Source organism: Microtus pennsylvanicus, chromosome 1, assembly GCF_037038515.1.
Source record: "Microtus pennsylvanicus isolate mMicPen1 chromosome 1, mMicPen1.hap1, whole genome shotgun sequence".
Lineage (NCBI taxonomy): Eukaryota > Metazoa > Chordata > Mammalia > Rodentia > Cricetidae > Microtus > Microtus pennsylvanicus.
The window spans coordinates 85,139,176-85,156,618 of record NC_134579.1 but is presented as its reverse complement, the minus strand read 5'-3'; the positions used below and the strand labels follow the sequence as shown (position 1 = coordinate 85,156,618).

The 17,443-nt window shown below is 46.3% G+C and overlaps 1 protein-coding gene across 6 annotated transcripts in view; it reads left to right on the top strand.

The window, feature by feature from the left end:
- Fry (FRY microtubule binding protein) overlaps positions 1 to 17,443 on the top strand; it is a 392,348-nt gene that overhangs the window by 359,657 nt on the left and 15,248 nt on the right. For all 6 annotated transcript variants that reach the window (XM_075971622.1, XM_075971632.1, XM_075971584.1 and 3 more), the window contains 4 exons: positions 1,106 to 1,295; positions 5,834 to 5,983; positions 7,004 to 7,102; positions 8,157 to 8,240. In XM_075971622.1, the coding sequence (XP_075827737.1) occupies positions 1,106 to 1,295; positions 5,834 to 5,983; positions 7,004 to 7,102; positions 8,157 to 8,240 (523 nt within the window). The remainder of the gene's footprint in view (positions 1 to 1,105; positions 1,296 to 5,833; positions 5,984 to 7,003; positions 7,103 to 8,156; positions 8,241 to 17,443) is intronic.

Genomic DNA, 17,443 nt, shown 5'->3' with positions numbered 1-17,443 from the left:
AAAGAATGGCCATGCAGGAATTTATAGGGCCAGAGAGCAATGAAAAGCCAAAAAAGACCCGGGGGACATGAAGCTTTGAAGATAAGCAAAATATGAAAAGCTTGAGAACGAATTCTTTTTCTTTAGAGTTGAAAGACACGGACAAGGGGCTCTTTACAAGCTAAATTACTGCCTCTTAAGTGAGCTGATGCCTCTGAGAGCACTAACAAAAACAAGCACAAAAAGAAGGTGGGATAGATGAAGACATTGAACCGGGCATCAATTCGGTGTCTGCAGTGAGCCCACAGATTCTAATGCTGTTTGGATCAGCTTTAGAACAAAGTTACAATTTTATATTTGCATTTGTGGATGCTGAAAATGACACCTAAGTAACAGCCTGTGGCTAGACAGGGAACTCCAACCACCCAAAGAAAAAGCCTAGGGAACACCCTGGAAAGAGCAGGCTTTGCACGTGTATCCCTTGCCTTCCTCAGGTCCGCCTTCTTCATTCTGTATTCTCTTTCTTTCATTCCTGCCATGCCCTCCCCATCCCTGAGTATTCTGAGCATTTACGCACATGTGTTCATTGCCTGTCTGCATCAGGAACACATTGGCAGCATCCAGTTCAACTGGTTCTGAGTGCGAAGTGTAGAAGAATGGTCATGGGGAGCTGGGGACAGATGTTGGGTCTGAGGCCTGGCCCCTGGGAGAGCAAGGGCTTGCTGAGAGGTAGAAGAGATAAAAGGCCTGTGCAAAAGAATTAGGAATGAAAAAACTAGGCCTGGAGGTGAACTCCTTTGATCCCAGCACTCAGGAGTCAGAGGCAGGCAAATCTCTGTGGGTTTAAGGCTAGCCTGGTCTACATAGTGAGTTTCAGACCAACCAAGGCTATATAGTCTTAAACCATCAACCCCAAGCAAAAAGGCAAAAAGAGGAATTATAGAAATACCAGAGGTATAAAGTCTATTTTCTTCAAACCTAAAGAAAGCCAGTTCCCCAGAGGGCCCTTGAAGGGAATAAAGGACCCACTCCGCCACCTCAGCAGGCTGACTCTCGGGCGGTGAACTTGTACAGCTGGGTACAAGAAGCTGGCACTTTTTGATGTGGTGGTTTCCGTGTTTTCCAGCTTTGGAGAAGGTGACAGGGGTGTGTCCCCGCCTCCCTCGCCCTTCTTCTCGGCCATCCTCGCTGCCTTTCAGCCCGCCGCCTGTGATGACGCCGAGGAGGCCTGGCGCAGCCACATTAACCAACTCATGTGTGACTCGGACGGCTCCTGCGCCGTGTACACATTTCACGTGTTCTCCTCTCTGTTTAAGGTATGGGCTCAGGGAGCATCCTGAGGACAGCTGAATGGCTGTGGCTTCCAGGAGGGGTTAATGTCCCTCGAAGGCTATGTTCCTCCACCCACCGCTTCTGCTCAGCCTTTATTGCCTGGCCCTTGTGAGGAGGTTGGACTCAAGTGGTTTCAGGTCGGCTGCCATGAAAGGATTGTGTCAGTGGGATAAGCTACAGTTTTTCTTTGTTGGTGTTCTCAACGATAAGAAACCACGGTGTCTTGGTTAGGGTTTCTATTGCTGTGATAAAACACCATGACCAAAAGCACCTTAGGGAGGAAACTGTTAATTTGGCTTGCAGCTGACAGCCCATCTTGAGGCAAGCCAAGGCAGGCACTGAAGCAGGACCGTGGAGGAACACTGTTGACCGACTTGCTCCCTGTCCCGTGCTCAGCCTGCTCATTCTTTTTGGTTTTTCGAGACAGGGTTTCTCTGTAGCTTTGGAGGCTGTCCTGGAACTCCCTTTGTAGACCAGGCTGGTCTCGAACTCACAGAGATCTGCCTGCCTCTGCCTCCCGAGTGCTGGGATTAAAGGCGTGCGCCACCACCGCCCGGCTTCAGCCTGCTCTTTCAATGTAAGCCAGGACAACCTGCCCAGGGTTGGCACCACCCACAAAGCTCTGGCCCTCCCCTCATCAGTAGTTAATCAAGAACATGTCCCATATCCTCATCTACAGGTCAGTCTGGTGGGGGCATTTTCTCGATGGAGGTTCCTTCTTTCCCGAATGACCGGAGCTTGTGTCAAGTTGACAAAACACTAGCCAACACACATGGCCCCGGGGCCATTAAGGGGATCTTTAGCTTGCCTACTCTGGTGTCTCTGAATCCCTCTCCTTTTCCTTAGAACACACACTGAATATTTCATAATGGTTGAAAATGTTTTTTAATACCAGGCAAGGTGGCACACAACTTGTAATCCCAGTCCTTGGGACACAGAGGCAGGCCGGTTGTTGCAAGACTGGGGATAACCTGGGCTACATAGTGAGTTCCAGGCTACCCTGGGACTACAGAATGAGACAATTTTTTTTTCTTTTTAACATTTATTTTATTACTTTTTGAGAGCTACATACAAAAGTACTGCCTTAGTTAGAGTTTCTATTGCTGTGAAGAGACACAGCAACCCTGCAACTCTTTTTTTTAAAATATTTATTTATTATGTATACAATATTCTGTCTATGTGTATGCCTGCAGCCCAGAAGAGGGCACCAGTCCCCATTACAAATGGTTGTGAGCCACCATGTGGTTGCTGGGAACTGAACTCAGGACCTTTGGAAGAGCAGGCAGTGCTCTTAACCTCTGAGCCATCTCTCCAGCTCCCTCAGCAACTCTTATAAAGGAAAACATTTAATTGGGGTGGCTTACAGTTCAGGAGTTTAGTCCATCGTCATCATGGTGGGAAGCATGGCAGCATGCAGGCAGACATGGTGCTGGAGAAGGAACCGAGAGTTCTACATTTTGATTAGCAGGAAGAGAGTGGGAAACTGGGCCTGGCTTGAGCATTTGAAACCTCAAAGCCCACCCCCAGTGACACACTTCCTCCAACAAGACCATACCCACTCCAACAAGACTACACCTCCTATTAGTGCCACTCCCTGGTAGCCAAACATTCAAATCTATGAGCCTATGAGGCCATTCTTATCCAAACCACAACAAGTATTGTATTTATTTCAACTCCACCCATGCCCCCCACTCCCTCGCAACTTCATGACCTCTTCTGTAATTATACACACATGTATACACATATATAAATACAACCCGCTGCATTCGTTAAGTATGGCTCGTATGGACATGTGTTTAGGGCTGACCACCTGGGACTGGATGATCTATTTAGGAGCCCATCCCTGGAGAAGACTCATCTCTCCTTGCTCAGCAGCCATTGATTGCCCATAGCTCTTCGTCTAGGGGTAGGGCCTTTTAAGATTTTCCCCATTTAATTGGCATGTCAGGTAATTAGTGTTGTCTTTGTGCAGGTCTTGTATAGGTGACCATATTGTTGAAATGTTCCTGATATACCTAGAAGGCACTATCTCATGGCAGATGTCCTGATGTTCTGGTTCTGACAGTGTCCCCACCCCTTTTCCTTGATGTTCTCTGAGCCTCAGCTGTAGAGGTTATGTTGTAGAAAAATCAACTGTGAACCACATTGTAGAGGTTGTGCTGTAGACATATGGACTGTGAGCCTCGGCTGTAGGGGCTGTAGACATATGGACTGTGAGCCTCGGCTGTAGGGGCTGTAGACATACGGACTGTGAGCCTCGGCTGTAGGGGCTGTAGACATATGGACTGTGAGCCTCGGCTGTAGAGGCTGTAGACATACGGACTGTGAGCCTCGGCTGTAGGGGCTGTAGACATATGGACTGTGAGCCTCGGCTGTAGAGGCTGTAGACATACGGACTGTGAGCCTCGGCTGTAGGGGCTGTAGACATACGGACTGTGAGCCTCGGCTGTAGGGGCTGTAGACATATGGACTGTGAGCCTCGGCTGTAGAGGCTGTAGACATATGGACTGTGAACCTCAGTGTAGAGTTGTGCTGTAGACATATGGACTGTGAGCCTCGGCTGTAGGGGTTGTAGACATATGGACTGTGAACCTCAGTGTAGAGTTGTGCTGTAGACATATGGACTGTGAGCCTCGGCTGTAGGGGTTGTAGACATACGGACTGTAAGCCTCGGCTGTAGGGGTTGTAGACATATGGACTGTGAACCTCAGTGTAGAGTTGTGCTGTAGACATATGGACTGTGAGCCTCGGCTGTAGGGGTTGTAGACATATGGACTGTGAACCCCAGTGTAGAGTTGTGCTGTAGACATATGGACTGTGAGCCTCGGCTGTAGGGGTTGTAGACATATGGACTGTGAACCTCAGTGTAGAGTTGTGCTGTAGACGTTCCAGGACAGCCAGGGCTACACAGAGAAACCCTGTCTCAAAAAACCAAAACAAATAACAAAAACCAAAACACTGTCCATTCCGATCCATAACCCTTTTTTAATTGGGTCGTTTGTTTTCGTGACTCTGGTTTGTTTGGGGTAGTTCTTTGTATCGTCTGAATGTTAATCCTCTATCAGATGTATAGCTGGCAAGGATTCTCTCCCACTTTGTGAGCCTCCCCTTCACTCAGTTGTTTCCTTAGCTGTACAGAACATTTTAGTTCCGTGGGGTCCCTTGGTCAGTTGTTGACCTTAGTCCCTGAGCGGATGTCGTCCTATCCAGAAAGGCCTTTCCGGCTGGGCGGTGGTGGCGCACGCCTGTAATCCCAGCACTCGGGAGGCAGAGGCAGGCGGATCTCTGTGAGTTCGAGGCCAGCCTGGTCTACAAAGGGAGTTCCAGGACAGGCTCCAAAGCAACAGAGAAACCCTGTCTCAAAAAAAAAAAAAAAAACAGAAAGGCCTTTCCTACAGCCATGTCCTGGAGCTTACTGCCTGTTTCTCCTTCTAGAACTTTCAGCATGTCAGGTTTGACAGTAACGTTGTTGGCCCATTTGGGGTTGATTTTTGGTGCAGTGTGGTAGACATGGATCTAATTCCATTCTTCTGCATGTGGATATCTAGTTTTCCCGGGAGCATTTGTTGAAGATGTTGTCTTTTCCCGGTGTGTATCTTTGACCTCTCTGTCAAATATCACATGTCTGTGGTTACATGTACTCATGTTTGGGTTTTCTGTTCTGTTCCACTGGTCTACCTGTTTCTATTACTGCAGCTCAAATTCTTGACTGGCGATCCCTATAGTGGTGTTCTTTTGATCAAGATTGCTTTGGCTAGCTGAGGTCTTTTTAGGATTTCTTTGCTAAAAGTATTGATCATTTCCAGTTCTCTGGTAGAATTTAGGGGATTTCTTATCTAACTCACTGAGATCCACCTGCCTCTGCCTCCCGCGTGCTGGGATTAAAGGTGCGTGCCACCGCCACCTGGCTTATCACATCATCTTCAATAGCAATAGTTTGACTTTTTCTTTTTCTGTTGTGGCCTTTTAATCTTCTTTTGTCATGTTGCTCTGGCTAGTGCTTCAGGCAGGGTATTGAAAAGGCGTGGGGATAGGTGACAGCTCTGTCTCCTTCCCAATTTTAATGGAGCCGCTTTCAGTTTTTCTCCATGTAGGATGATGTGGCCTGTGGGTTCGTCGCACATACTTTTATTCTGTTGGTGAATGTTCCCTCCGGTTCCCCTGGATCTGGGATTATAAGAGGTTGTGAACTTCCCAGCATGTGTACTAGGAATCCAGCTTTGTTCTGGGCAAGAGTGGCATGTGTGCTCTCTACTGCTGAGCCGTCTCTCGGACCCCATTTTTTTCTTTTTCTTTTCTTTTTTATTTATTTTTTGAGACATTTTCTCATGTACTACAGGTTGGCCTCAAATTTCTGGTCCTCTGCCTCCTAAGTACTTGATTGTAGGTCTGTACCACCAAGCCCCAAATTATTTTAAAGTTCTGTCCCATACACACACACACACAAAAAAAAAATCGTAGTTGTTTTCCAGTATACAAGTTGACCTTGGCCTTTGCTAATGATCCCTCTCCTGCCTTGCAGAATATTCAAAAGAGGTTCTGCTTCCTAACGTGTGATGCAGCCAGTTACCTTGGAGATAACCTTAGGGGAATCGGGTCCAAATTTGTCAGCTCTTCCCAGATGCTCACCTCCTGCTCTGAATGCCCCACACTGTTCGTGGATGCTGAGACTGTGAGTGTCCTTGCCCTGCCCTGGTGGGGTAGCATGCTTGTGTGGGGTTTATCATTATAGTGCGTGTGTGTGAGGGGTGCACACACATGCACATGAGGTTGCACACATGCTCATGGACAGAGGTCAGAGGACAACTTAATTCTCCCCTTCCACCATGGGTTCCAGGGATCAAACTCAGGTCATTGGATTGGCCCATTTTAAAAATACCTCCAAGGCCATGAGCTATGTAGGGTTGTGACATGCCCCCTGAAGGCCTCTGGGTCTGCAGAGTAATTAGTGAACATTGCCATCCCAGGCCAGGAATTTCAGAGAACTAGACACAATTTAGCTCTATGTTCCTTCCATGTCCTCGGCCCCTCTCCCGAGTGACTCTGACTTTGCCAACTGTGCATACGATTGTATAACCCTCACAGAGGTCACCTGGAAGTCTCTACTATCAGGTTATGGTTTTACGGAGAGAACTTTGCCATACTGGCCAGTGCTTAGAGGGCAGGGGTTACCCATGACCTTCGTTTCTCCCCATCCAGAACCATCACACAAGCTGGGTAACTAAACACTGAATTTTGAATCTTTCTTTTTCAGACACAGCCTCCCAAGTTCTCAGGCTTACAGACTTGCGCCCCTTGAAATTTCCTTTCTACAAAGTCAGTCTTTCCAGCAGCCTGACTGACCTCTCAGCAAGCAATACAATATGAAAAATAATTCCATCTTAAATTGCTTTAAATGCAAACTAAATACAAAATCAGTTTGCAAATCTCTTTGGAGGTCTGTCTCCCATCACAAACCATGAAATATTGCTGATAATGATAATAGAGCCATGCATAAAATGGATGTCATATCTTAATGTAGGTTTCCAATGGAAGGCTTGGATTCCAAACTAGCATCTGGGTCCAGCTGTAGCCAAAGTGAAGCCAAACTAGCTACCCACTCCCATACTTCTACATCTTTTCTGTCTGTGTAGCTGGGCCTTGCTGTTCGTGTTTCCATCCGTTTCTAAAGCAAATTGTTCCCTGTCTTTAGCTCCTTTCCTGTGGGCTCCTGGACAAGCTGAAGTTCAGCGTGCTGGAACTGCAAGAATACCTGGACACATACAATAACAGGAAGGAGGCCACTCTCTCGGTAAGCCCGTGTTCCCACACGCGGCAGCTCAAGCTGAGCACAGCCAGCTGAGGATTGCAATTCCTATTTAATAGCTGGTACTTCAGCTGCAGCTGAGCGCAGCTAGCCGAGACAGGTCCTGGGGGGTGTCGTGAATAACCTGAACAGCATATAATACTGGTTATAGGCAAATGCATTTGACCTTGGTCAAAAGGCCCAGAAGTTCAAATAGAACCAACAAAAGAGCGGTGTTCAGCTTTCAGCTTAATCTCCTAGTGTCCCCACCAAGAAACCAGCGCACATCTTTTTATATGATTGGCATGCTCCTTGATATGCTTGCGTTACAACAATTTTCTTTTATCCAAGATTTGAATTTATCTCCTGTCCTACTTCGGTTTCTAGCCTGTGATAAAGAAAAGACCGTGACCAAAAGTAACTTCGATTTGGAGATGTTAGAGGTTACTGTGTCCATCATGAGGGGAAGTCAGGGCGGGAACCTGGAAGCAAGATGAAGCAGAAGCCGCGGTGCAATGCTACTTATTGGCTTGCATTCTGTGGCTCACTTAGCCTGCATCCTGATAACACACAGGCCCTGCCCAGGGGCAAACACACATACACAGAAAATAAAAATAAGTAAATCTAAAAGAATTTTTAATTTAAAAAAAGAATTTTTTCTATTTTTTTGTATGTTTGTTTGTTTGTTCTTTTTGTTGAGACAGGGGTTTTCTGTGAAATAGTCCTGGCTGTCCTGGAACTCACTCTATAGACCAGGCTGGCCTTGAACTCACAGAGATCCACCTGAGTCTGCCTCCCAAGTGCTGGGATTAAAGGTGTGCACCACCATCACCCAGCAGAAATTTTATTTTAGAATGGCCATTACTGAACCTATGCAGGTTTTAATTTCAGTACATCCTAAACCTTCCAAATGTGAGCCTTTCCTAAAAGTCATTCCAACAGAATCGTATTTAGTCTTGTTAGAAACATGATCAAGGTTTCCCAACAGACGTCATGATTTAAATGTTCTCAGGACATCTGTGGATCTACCCATGTCCCATCTCTCTCTTTCTGACAACAGTGGCTTGCCAACTGTAAGGCAACGTTTGCAGGCGGATCGAGAGATGGCGTGATCACCTGCCAGCCCGGGGACTCAGAAGAAAAGGTAATGAACGTCTGTTAAGACTATGCCTCTCCTGTGGTCTGGCCCTGTATGGGGTTTGATCCTCACAAGCAGCATGGGACTTGAGAGAGGAAGAGGTGAAGGGTGCCCTCTCCCACGTTCACTTGAATCCAGTAGAGGAAGGTGTGCATCCATCCCATGCATGGTCATGTGTTCCGGGCCTGGGGGACTTCTGTTTTCTCCTTTCTGGAAAAATAGAGGCATAAAATTAACCTTTTTGCCAGGTGCTGTTTAACCATGCTAATCACTTCCTAATAAGCCTGTTCTTCTTAATCCAGAATATAAAACCACATGTCATCATTCCTTGCTGGACTGCTCAGTTCTTCACTGAACCGTCAAGTTCACTATGTAAAGGAAATTTGTCTGTTGTTTTGTTTTGTTTTTTTAACCAAACACTGTAAAACGGATTTTCCCATTTAGAATAGCCCAAGTGTGTACCATACGCCAGCAGCTGATGACATACGTGTTATATTATGAAGGAAATCAGGGAGAAGAGCCAGATAAGGCTATTCATTCTTGCAGTTAGGTGTGAAGGGCCTCCTCTTTGGTTCATAGGGTAACGACCAAGTCTCTGCCCCCTGCTGTTATCAGGGAGGTGGATATCAGTCATGGGACATAGCCTGTGGTAAGTGGCTATAAGAACAGAAAAAAGTGGGCTGTGAGTACCTACAGCCAGTGGCTCTGGGAAGGCTTCCTGATGGTGTGTGAGACAGAAAGAGATCTCAGGTATGAACTAGAGGTAACTGAGGAAGAGGGTAAGGGCGGAAGGCTGTGGAAAGGTCCCGAGGCAGAAGGGAGCATGGGATTCTAGGAACTGAAGAGAGGCTGTAGGGCCAAGGCGCAGATGTAAAGGCAAGCTTGAGAAGCGTCTGCAGACGTTGGCAGAAGTCTGGCTGTGAGAGCCTGGCCATCTCACAGCAGTGGTAAACAACCAGCAAATTAAACAGCAGGGATGTAAGCAGACCAAGCATCGCCCCTTGTGTTCGGCACAAGGAACTAGGAGGCCACTACCCCATCTGTGTGGAGGAAGTGTCACCCTGGTGTTACATCAGAGTAGGCATTTCCTGTCACACACCCTCCTGTGTAAGAAAACAGGCTTTAGCCAAGCATAGTATCACATGACTTTAATCCCAGCAGAGGCAGGAGGATCTCTGTGGGTTCGAGGCCAGCCTGGTCTACAAAGGGAGTTCCAGGACAACCAGGACTGTTACACAGAGAAACCCTGTCTGGGGGGACATGCTTTATTAATGTATGAAGAGCCCAATAAGGTTTGGGTGAAATTTTTCAACCGAACACCAGTAATTCAATACCAATTTGGTCATTGTCACCAAGCAAGTTTCGAGTGTTGAGAACTGCACTCCCCACCACCCTGGTCCGCCATAAGCCCCGAGATAAGTGAATAAGGACCAGAAAAATAGCAACCGTACGGCTGAGAAATCTCTACATGAGGTGATCACAGGCAGTTTCTAGCTTCTACTCTTTCTGAAAACACGTTTCCAGGCTTTTGTTTTTCAAATAGGCTTTCTCTGTGTAGCCCTGGCTGTCCTGGAACTAGCGCTGTGGACCAGGCTGGCCTCAAACTCACAGAGATCCGCCTGCCTCTGCCTCCTGAGTGCTGGGATTAAAGGCGTGCGCCACCACCGCCCTGCTGTTTCTAAGAGACTTTTAACTTAGGTGATAATGGTGCTTCAAGGTAGCTTCTTCATAAGCAGTGCTTACTCAGATGTGAAGTTCAGAATGACAGAGTGCTCTAGCAGCATTCCATCAGTGTGTGTGTGTGTGTGTGTGTGTGTGTGTGTGTGTGTGTGTGCCTGTGATGTCCTGCTCAGTTAATCAGAATGCCCTGATTTTCACTGGGTACCCTATGCTCTTAACATGGACAGAAGCACATTTTTTTTCTTTTCTTCTTACAATAGGATCTCCCTATGTAACCCTGAGTTTTGTAAAATTTCCTATGTTGACCAGTTGGCCTTAAACTAACAGAAATCTGCCTGCCTCTTGAGTGCTGGGATTAGAGGCATATACCACTAATCTTGGACTTTTGAAAAATTTATTACATGTGCTTTGGTGTTTTGCCTACATGTATATCTATGAAACTGGAGTTACAAACAGTTGTGAGCCGTTATGTGGGTGCTGGGAATTGAACCTGGGTCTTCTGCGAGGACAGCCAGTGTGCCTGACTGCTGTGTCATCTCTTCAGTCCCAACTTGGATATTTAAAAAAAAAATCCAGCTGGACGGTGTGGCACATGCCTTTAATCCCAGCACTCAGGAGAGAGGCAGGTAGATCTCTATGGGTTCAAGGCCAGCCTGGTCTACAAGAGCTAATTCCAGGACAGACTCGAAAGCTACAGAGAAACCCTGTCTCAAAAAAACAAGAAAAAAATCTAAGTTTCACATTTTTATGACCACCTAAGAGGACCCACTCCTGATCCGGCTTAATTTTCCTGTTACTTCAGCCTGCTGGCCAAGGTCAGGCAAGAAAATAGCTAGAATTTAGGATTAGCACAGGCCTTGCCCAGTTTGTCCTGTAGCTTGTACGTAGTGTATAACGATGGTTATCTAAGCATTTACTCTCTGTTATCAAATCCTGTCCCATCCTGTACTGAAGACTCAGTTGGGGAAATGCTTTAATGCAGAGTTCCCTGGCTAGGCCTACAGATAGCAGAGATTGTGGTTACCTCACCCTACTCTCTAAACATCCAAACTTCATCACTTTGCTTCTCCTGCCTTCCCTAAGGCTTCGTTTTCAAACCTTTGGTTCTTGATTTCCATGGATCTTTTGTTGCTCCTCCTAGCCCATCACGTCTTGCTCTCTTCGCTTCCACGCTCACAGGCCACCCTGAGAATTCCTTAGTAGAAACATCATAGAGTTTACTCTCGCACACTAAGAAGGTTCTCGTGTGGCCTGTGATGTCAGGGACAGTCACTGTGTACATGACCTCCCTTAACTGCACTGGTTGTGTGGTACATGGTCTCATCCTATTGTGCTTGTTTCTTCTCGACCCTTTCCTTGTGTCTGTTGGACCCGAGAGTCCAATCACCGAGGAGGAGGAGTCGCCCCAAGAGACCATCTCTCACGTCACAGCTGATGCAAAAGCATGAGGATTTTATTAATTCTGTCATGACAGGGTCTTCCCGCAGTCGGAGGCTAAAAGACCCCGAATGTCTGGTACAGGCTATTTTTAAAGGGAAAAACCACAGAAGGAAGGTTTGTCTGGGGGTTGTTCTTTAACTAGTATGATTGGCTTATTCAAAAGGGCTATTACCAATAATTGGCTGGAGAGTGGTTGCCAGATCAGATGAGGTAAGGGAGAACATCTGAGGGTCACTTTGCCGCTTTCCCAGGGCCTGAGTCAGAACATCAGTCAGTGAGTCAACACCTAAGGGTTATCTTGCCCCTATTCAATAACTGAGTTCTATTTGGAGAACATTCACAAGGACTCAGGGAGATGATGGAAAGTTCCCAACATTTCAGTACGTGTGTGGTCAATTGTTCAGTCCTTGGTTCCCAGGGGGGAAGTGGGGAGCATTACTGCTGAGACTGAGAGTTGTCAGAAATGACTTCAAAATTGTCTTAAAGTTCTGCATGTCTTTCACTAAACAAAGATTAAAGGATGGAGTCCATCTTCAGTCACTCCTGTTCAGTATGGAAACTCTAGGCACACAGTAAAGGCTTGAGAATACAAGTGGGCGGTAATGTTTTCAGATAGTGTGTGGATGTGACCTCATCTGACCCTTTACATCACTCCTCATTTGCTTCTCTTGCTATAATGAACACCATGACTAAAAGCAACTTGGGGAAGAGGGTTTATTTCACCTTACATCTTGTAGTACATCACTGAGAAAAGCCAAAGCAGGAGCTGAAGGCAGGAACCTGAAGGAGGCAGGAACTGGAGGCAGGAATTGGAAGCAGGAACTGAAGTGTGAGACATGGCAGAATGCTTCTTATTGGCTTGCTTCTCCTGCCTTCTTCTACAAGCCAGGATCAACCACGTGCCTATGGATGGCACCACTTACAGTTAGCTGGGCCCTCACACATCAATCAAGACGATACCCTACAGATGTCTCCACTGGACAATCCGTTGTAGGCAATTCCTCAGTTGAAGGTTCCCCCTTCTCAGGTGACTCTGGTTTGTGTCAAGTTGAAAAATAAAACCCTGCCGGGCGGTGGTAACACACACCTTTAATCCTAGCACTCGGGAGGCAGAGGCAGAGGCAGGTGGATCTCTGTGAGTTCGAGGCCAGCCTGGTCTAGAAAAGCTAGTTCCAGGACAGGAACCAAAAGCTACAGAGAAACCCTGTCTCGAAAATCTAAAAAAAAGAAAGAAAAAGAAAAAGAAAACCCTAACCAGCACAGTGAGATCCCTCTGCGATAAGGAATTTACCATTGTGCGTTTGAGAGAAGCTCAGTGGCAAGCTGTAAATGTTGTGTTTCATGTCTCCAAATTGTCTCTAGCCTGCTCTTAGAGGCAAAACACACACAAAGAAAGACAAAAGCAAGCCAGGTAGTGGTGACGCATGCCTTTAATCATATCACTCGGGAGGCAGAGGCAGGAGGATCTCTGTGAATTCGAGGCCAGACTGGTCTATAAGAGCTAGTTTCAGGACAGGTTCCAAAGCTACAGAGAAACCCCGTTAGAGAGAGAGAGAGAGAGAGAGAGAGAGAGAGAGAGAGAGAGAGAGAGAGAGAGAGAGAGAGAGAGAGACTCCTAGCATAAATTGGAATCTGTAAGGTGGTTTTTGTTTGTTTTGATTTGTTTTTTGTTTTGGAGGGGTGTATCTGCAGAAATGATGATACCTAATCAATACCTAGGAGCCATGATTGATTATGGGATTCAAAAAAATTGGGGAAAAGCAGCATCTCATCTGATGCCTTCAACCTGCCAGTGAAACCAACCAGGTCTGCCCTCAGGTAGCATTAGCTTGGAGTTTCAGATTTCCTGCTGGTTCATGGGCACAGTGGTCACCAGGGAACTTGGGCAAGAGCCAGTTTTCTGGAGAAGATGCTTTTAATCTCGTGTATGTAATAATTTTGGAGTCTTAGGTCAGTTAATGTGCTTGTATTAACCATTCCCTAGGGTAAGGTACAGCGTATGCTAAACAGCGCAGAAAACAGGACAGTTTGGTTTTGCCCAACAAAATCACTTCTGTTCACATGCATCAACTATTCGGGAGTTGTTTTCACCTGTGAAAACAGAGAAACCTTTTCAAGGCTTGCAATCAGCACTTCTCATTGAAGAATAACTCCCGCCGGCCCCTCTTTTCTCGAATAGCTCCCCCTGGTGGTTTAAGTTCACATAACTTAGGTCAAGAAGCCAAGTCAGCCAGCTCTGGTCTGTCCGGGCTGTATTTTCATCCTCCCCCCTGTAGAGCAAGTGAGACTGTCTATCTCTCCAGCTCTGCAGAAGTGGTCCCCAGAGGGCTGCAGATATCTCATTCGTTAGAATTTATTTTAGTTGACATACTCACATTTAATATATGTTTCTGTTTCTAGATTCAAGAACAGTGCCTTACATACAGCCCCTGTGTGTTTGTTTCATCTTGCTGCAAAAATAACTTGTGGGCTGTTTTTCCTATCCCTGTACAGCATGGGAATGAGGGGGCTGCCCCCATGAGCTTATATAAACTGAACAAGTCAAATGTTGAACCAGGCTGCTCTTCAGACAGTTGAACCCCATTTAACTTCAGCCTCCAAATATGCTCTGTCTCTCTTCCAAAAGCAATCTTCTCTTCCATACTGGGTAAAGATGTGTCAGCTAGGATTTACTTAGTTTGGGCTTTTTCTCTTTCTTTCTTTCTTTCTTTCTTTCTTTCTTTCTTTCTTTCTTTTTTCTTCCTTTTTTGAGATGGGGTTGGGTTTGAAAAACTCACTCTGTGGACCAAGCTGACCTCACAGAGATCCACCTGCCTCTGCCTCCTGAGTGCTGGGATTAAAGGCGTGTGCCTCCCTCTAGCTATTTACTGTTTTCTTTAAAAGAGTAAATACGTCAGGTGTGTTACTGGTAACACAGGCTTTGAGGTTTCTAGCTTTGAAAGATATTCATGAACATGGTCCAAAAAAAAAATATTTTTCGGGGGCTGGAGAGATGGCTCAGCAGTTAAGAGCATTGTGTGCTCTTCCAAAGGACCTGAGTTCGATTCCCAGCAACCACATGGTGGCTCACAACTATCTGTAATGAGGTCTGGTGTCCTCTTCTGGCCTACAGACATATATGCAAACAGAACAGTGTGTCCATAATAAATAAATAAATATTTAAAAAGAAAAAAATATTTTTCAACAGACAAAATATAACGGCTGTCACCTGAAGTTGTAGCTTGGCAGAGAAATTGCCTAGCTTGTGCAAGGCCTTGAGCTCAGTCCCCAGCACTGCATAAAGAAAAGAACAACAGGAGGGAGGGAAGAAGGGAGGGAGGGAGGGAGGGAGGGAGGGAGGGAGGGAGGGAGGGAGGAAGAGTGGTGGTTGTCACTGTGCCAATCACAAAGAAATAGTCTTAAGAGGTGAGTGAGTGGCGTCCCCAGCAGCTTCAGTTTCATGCCCTCTGTGCTCTAAGAACATCTGTGTCAGGTTACCGTCTACACAGAACCTAAACTTCACACCATTTAGCTCACACGTGTGACTTTCAGCCGTTGGATACGAGATAGTAAGCCAGGCATAGCTGTCCACGCCTTTAATTCCTTCACTCGGGTCCAGAGGCAGGAGGACTAAAATCTCAAGTCTGAGGCTGACTCTAAACTTTCAGCAATCTTCCTGCCTCAGCCTCCCAAAGTGGCGGGCTTGCAGGCATATGCCGCTAGGCCGGATTCTGTTGTGCAATTCTTAAATGCCCTGCTCCTAGGTTGTTTAAGATTTGTTCTTAGTGTCTGCATTCTTGGCCCTGCTCCTCCCCCCAAGCCTCAACCCACCCCACCCAGTCAGTTCAGCTAACACTTTTCCGAGTAAAGCTCTAGGAAAATGTCTAAACTCCTTGGGACCGCAAAAAGCAGTGACATTCCCAGAGCCATGGTCTAAAGAACCTTAAATTGCCAAATACAAACACAGATACGTTTACAAAGACTTCTGTTTGGTTGGTTGGTTGGTTTTTGTTTTGGTTTTTTCGAGACAGGGTTTCTCTGTGTAACCCTAGCTGTTGTCCTGGATCTCATTGTGTAGACCAGAGATTGGCCTGCCTCCCAAGAGCTGGGATTAAAGGTGCAAAAACTTTTTTTTTTTTTGGTTTTTCGAGACAGTGTTTCTCTGTAGCTTTGAGCCTGTCCCGGAACTAGCTCTTGTAGACCAGGCTGGCCTCGAACTCCCAGAGATCCGCCTGCCTCTCTCCTGAGTGCTGGGATTAAAGGCGTGCGCCACCACCGCCCAGTCGGTGCAAAAACTTTTAATGGGATTTTTTTTAATCTGGATATAAAGAAAATCCAAGCCCAAACTAAAGCAAGCATTATCATTTTCTGTAAGACAGTCCCTTAGAAAGGCAGTTATGCTCTTTTTAAAGCTCTAAATGCAAATGAAGTTCCCGTATGGCCTAGGGAAGGAATTCCAGCTGACAAAAGCCAAGGAAGCCGTTAGCCCACTAGGAAGCTGCCACTAGCCCACCTAAGTTCTGGAGTTCATCATAGTTGGCCATCACCCAAGAAACACACCTTTGTGCCCTAAGAGCTGAGTGGGAGGAATCAGTGACATTCCTCAGGACCGAGCCCGAGCCAGCAAAGAAAGTTCATTTGCCTTTACTGACTGTCCTGATGAGTTCCTTGGATAGGGCCTTGTTTTGTAAATGTAAACAACAGTGATCTTCGCTTAGGACTGTGTCATCTTTAGCCCAGCACTTATGTCATAACACCAAAAGGGAAGTCCACACCAGCAGCGCTGACCTGCTTCTGTGCTTACTGAATATGGTGTTATATTTGATGAGCTCCCAGGAGTCTGCAGTGCCGCCCTGTACGGTGCTGAAGGGCTGGCTCACCTGTTAAGAGCACTGGCTGCTCTTGCAAAGGACCCAAGTCCAGCTCTCAGCACCAGGTGACTATAACCCCAGCTTCAAGGGATCCATCCAGTCAGTGCCTCTGGCCTCCACAAGCACGTACGCGTGTGTGTGCGTGTGCACGTGCTTAAAATAATTTTTAAAAACTGGCCCTGTAGCCTGGTGGTGGTTGGTGTACATCTTTAGTCACAGGCAGGTGGGCAGGTGGATCTCTGAGTTCAAGGCCAACCTGGTCCACAGAGCAGTTTCAAGACAGCTAGGGCTACACAGAGAAACCCTGTCTCAAAAACCTAAAAGTAAAAAATAAAAAAAATAAACCTGGCCCTGTGTACCTAATCTGATAGCACTCTGTGTGTCCGTACCAAAGAATGAAGCTTGTAGACATCCAGAGACTTGAAGGGCCTTGGTCACTAATGTACAACCTAGGCTTTAAGGAAACCCCTTTCAAAGCCCAAGAGACACTCATGACCAGGATCCAAACGACTCCTCAGTATGTTTACAGTCGCCACACACGTCACTCTCCTGAGATACTGACAGCAGATGAGGGAATGGAACCAGGAATCAGAGCTGGGGGGGGTCTAAATGCCCCCTCGGTAGCATGTGTAGACCCCAGTGATGAATCGACAGTTTTGTTACTCACTGGACCATGTGTTAAATACACTATATTAAACTGACAGCCCAAACGTATATTTTTTGTTTTTTATTTCTTGGGGGGGGGGGGGGCTTTCCTTTTAAGAATTTTCCTTGCCAAGGATTAGTAAGGGAGTAAGGTAGGTGCTTAAATATATAGACTCAAACTTGGAATTAATCAAACTGGTGTTGGTGGTAGGGGCTGAGACAGGGTCGCACTATAAGCCCAGGTTGGCCCCAAACTCTCAGTCTTGTGTACTGGCAGCCTCTTAGAGATCCTACTCCAAGGTCGCCTTCATAGTATGAAAAAAAAAACACCCACAAATGCAGCAAGGACTAGACTTTTCTATATGAGAGAAAAGAAGGAAACCTAAGACAAAAGGTACCTAATGAAACCTTTTCCTTTACTTCACCTTAAATAATCTCTTTCTTTCTTTCTTTCTTTCTTTCTTTCTTTCTTTCTTTCTTTCTATTTATTTACTTATTGGGTTTTTTCGAGACAAGGTTTCCCAGTAGCTATGGAGTCAGTCCTAGAACTCACTTTGTAGACCAGGCTGGCCTTGAACTCACAGAATAGAGATC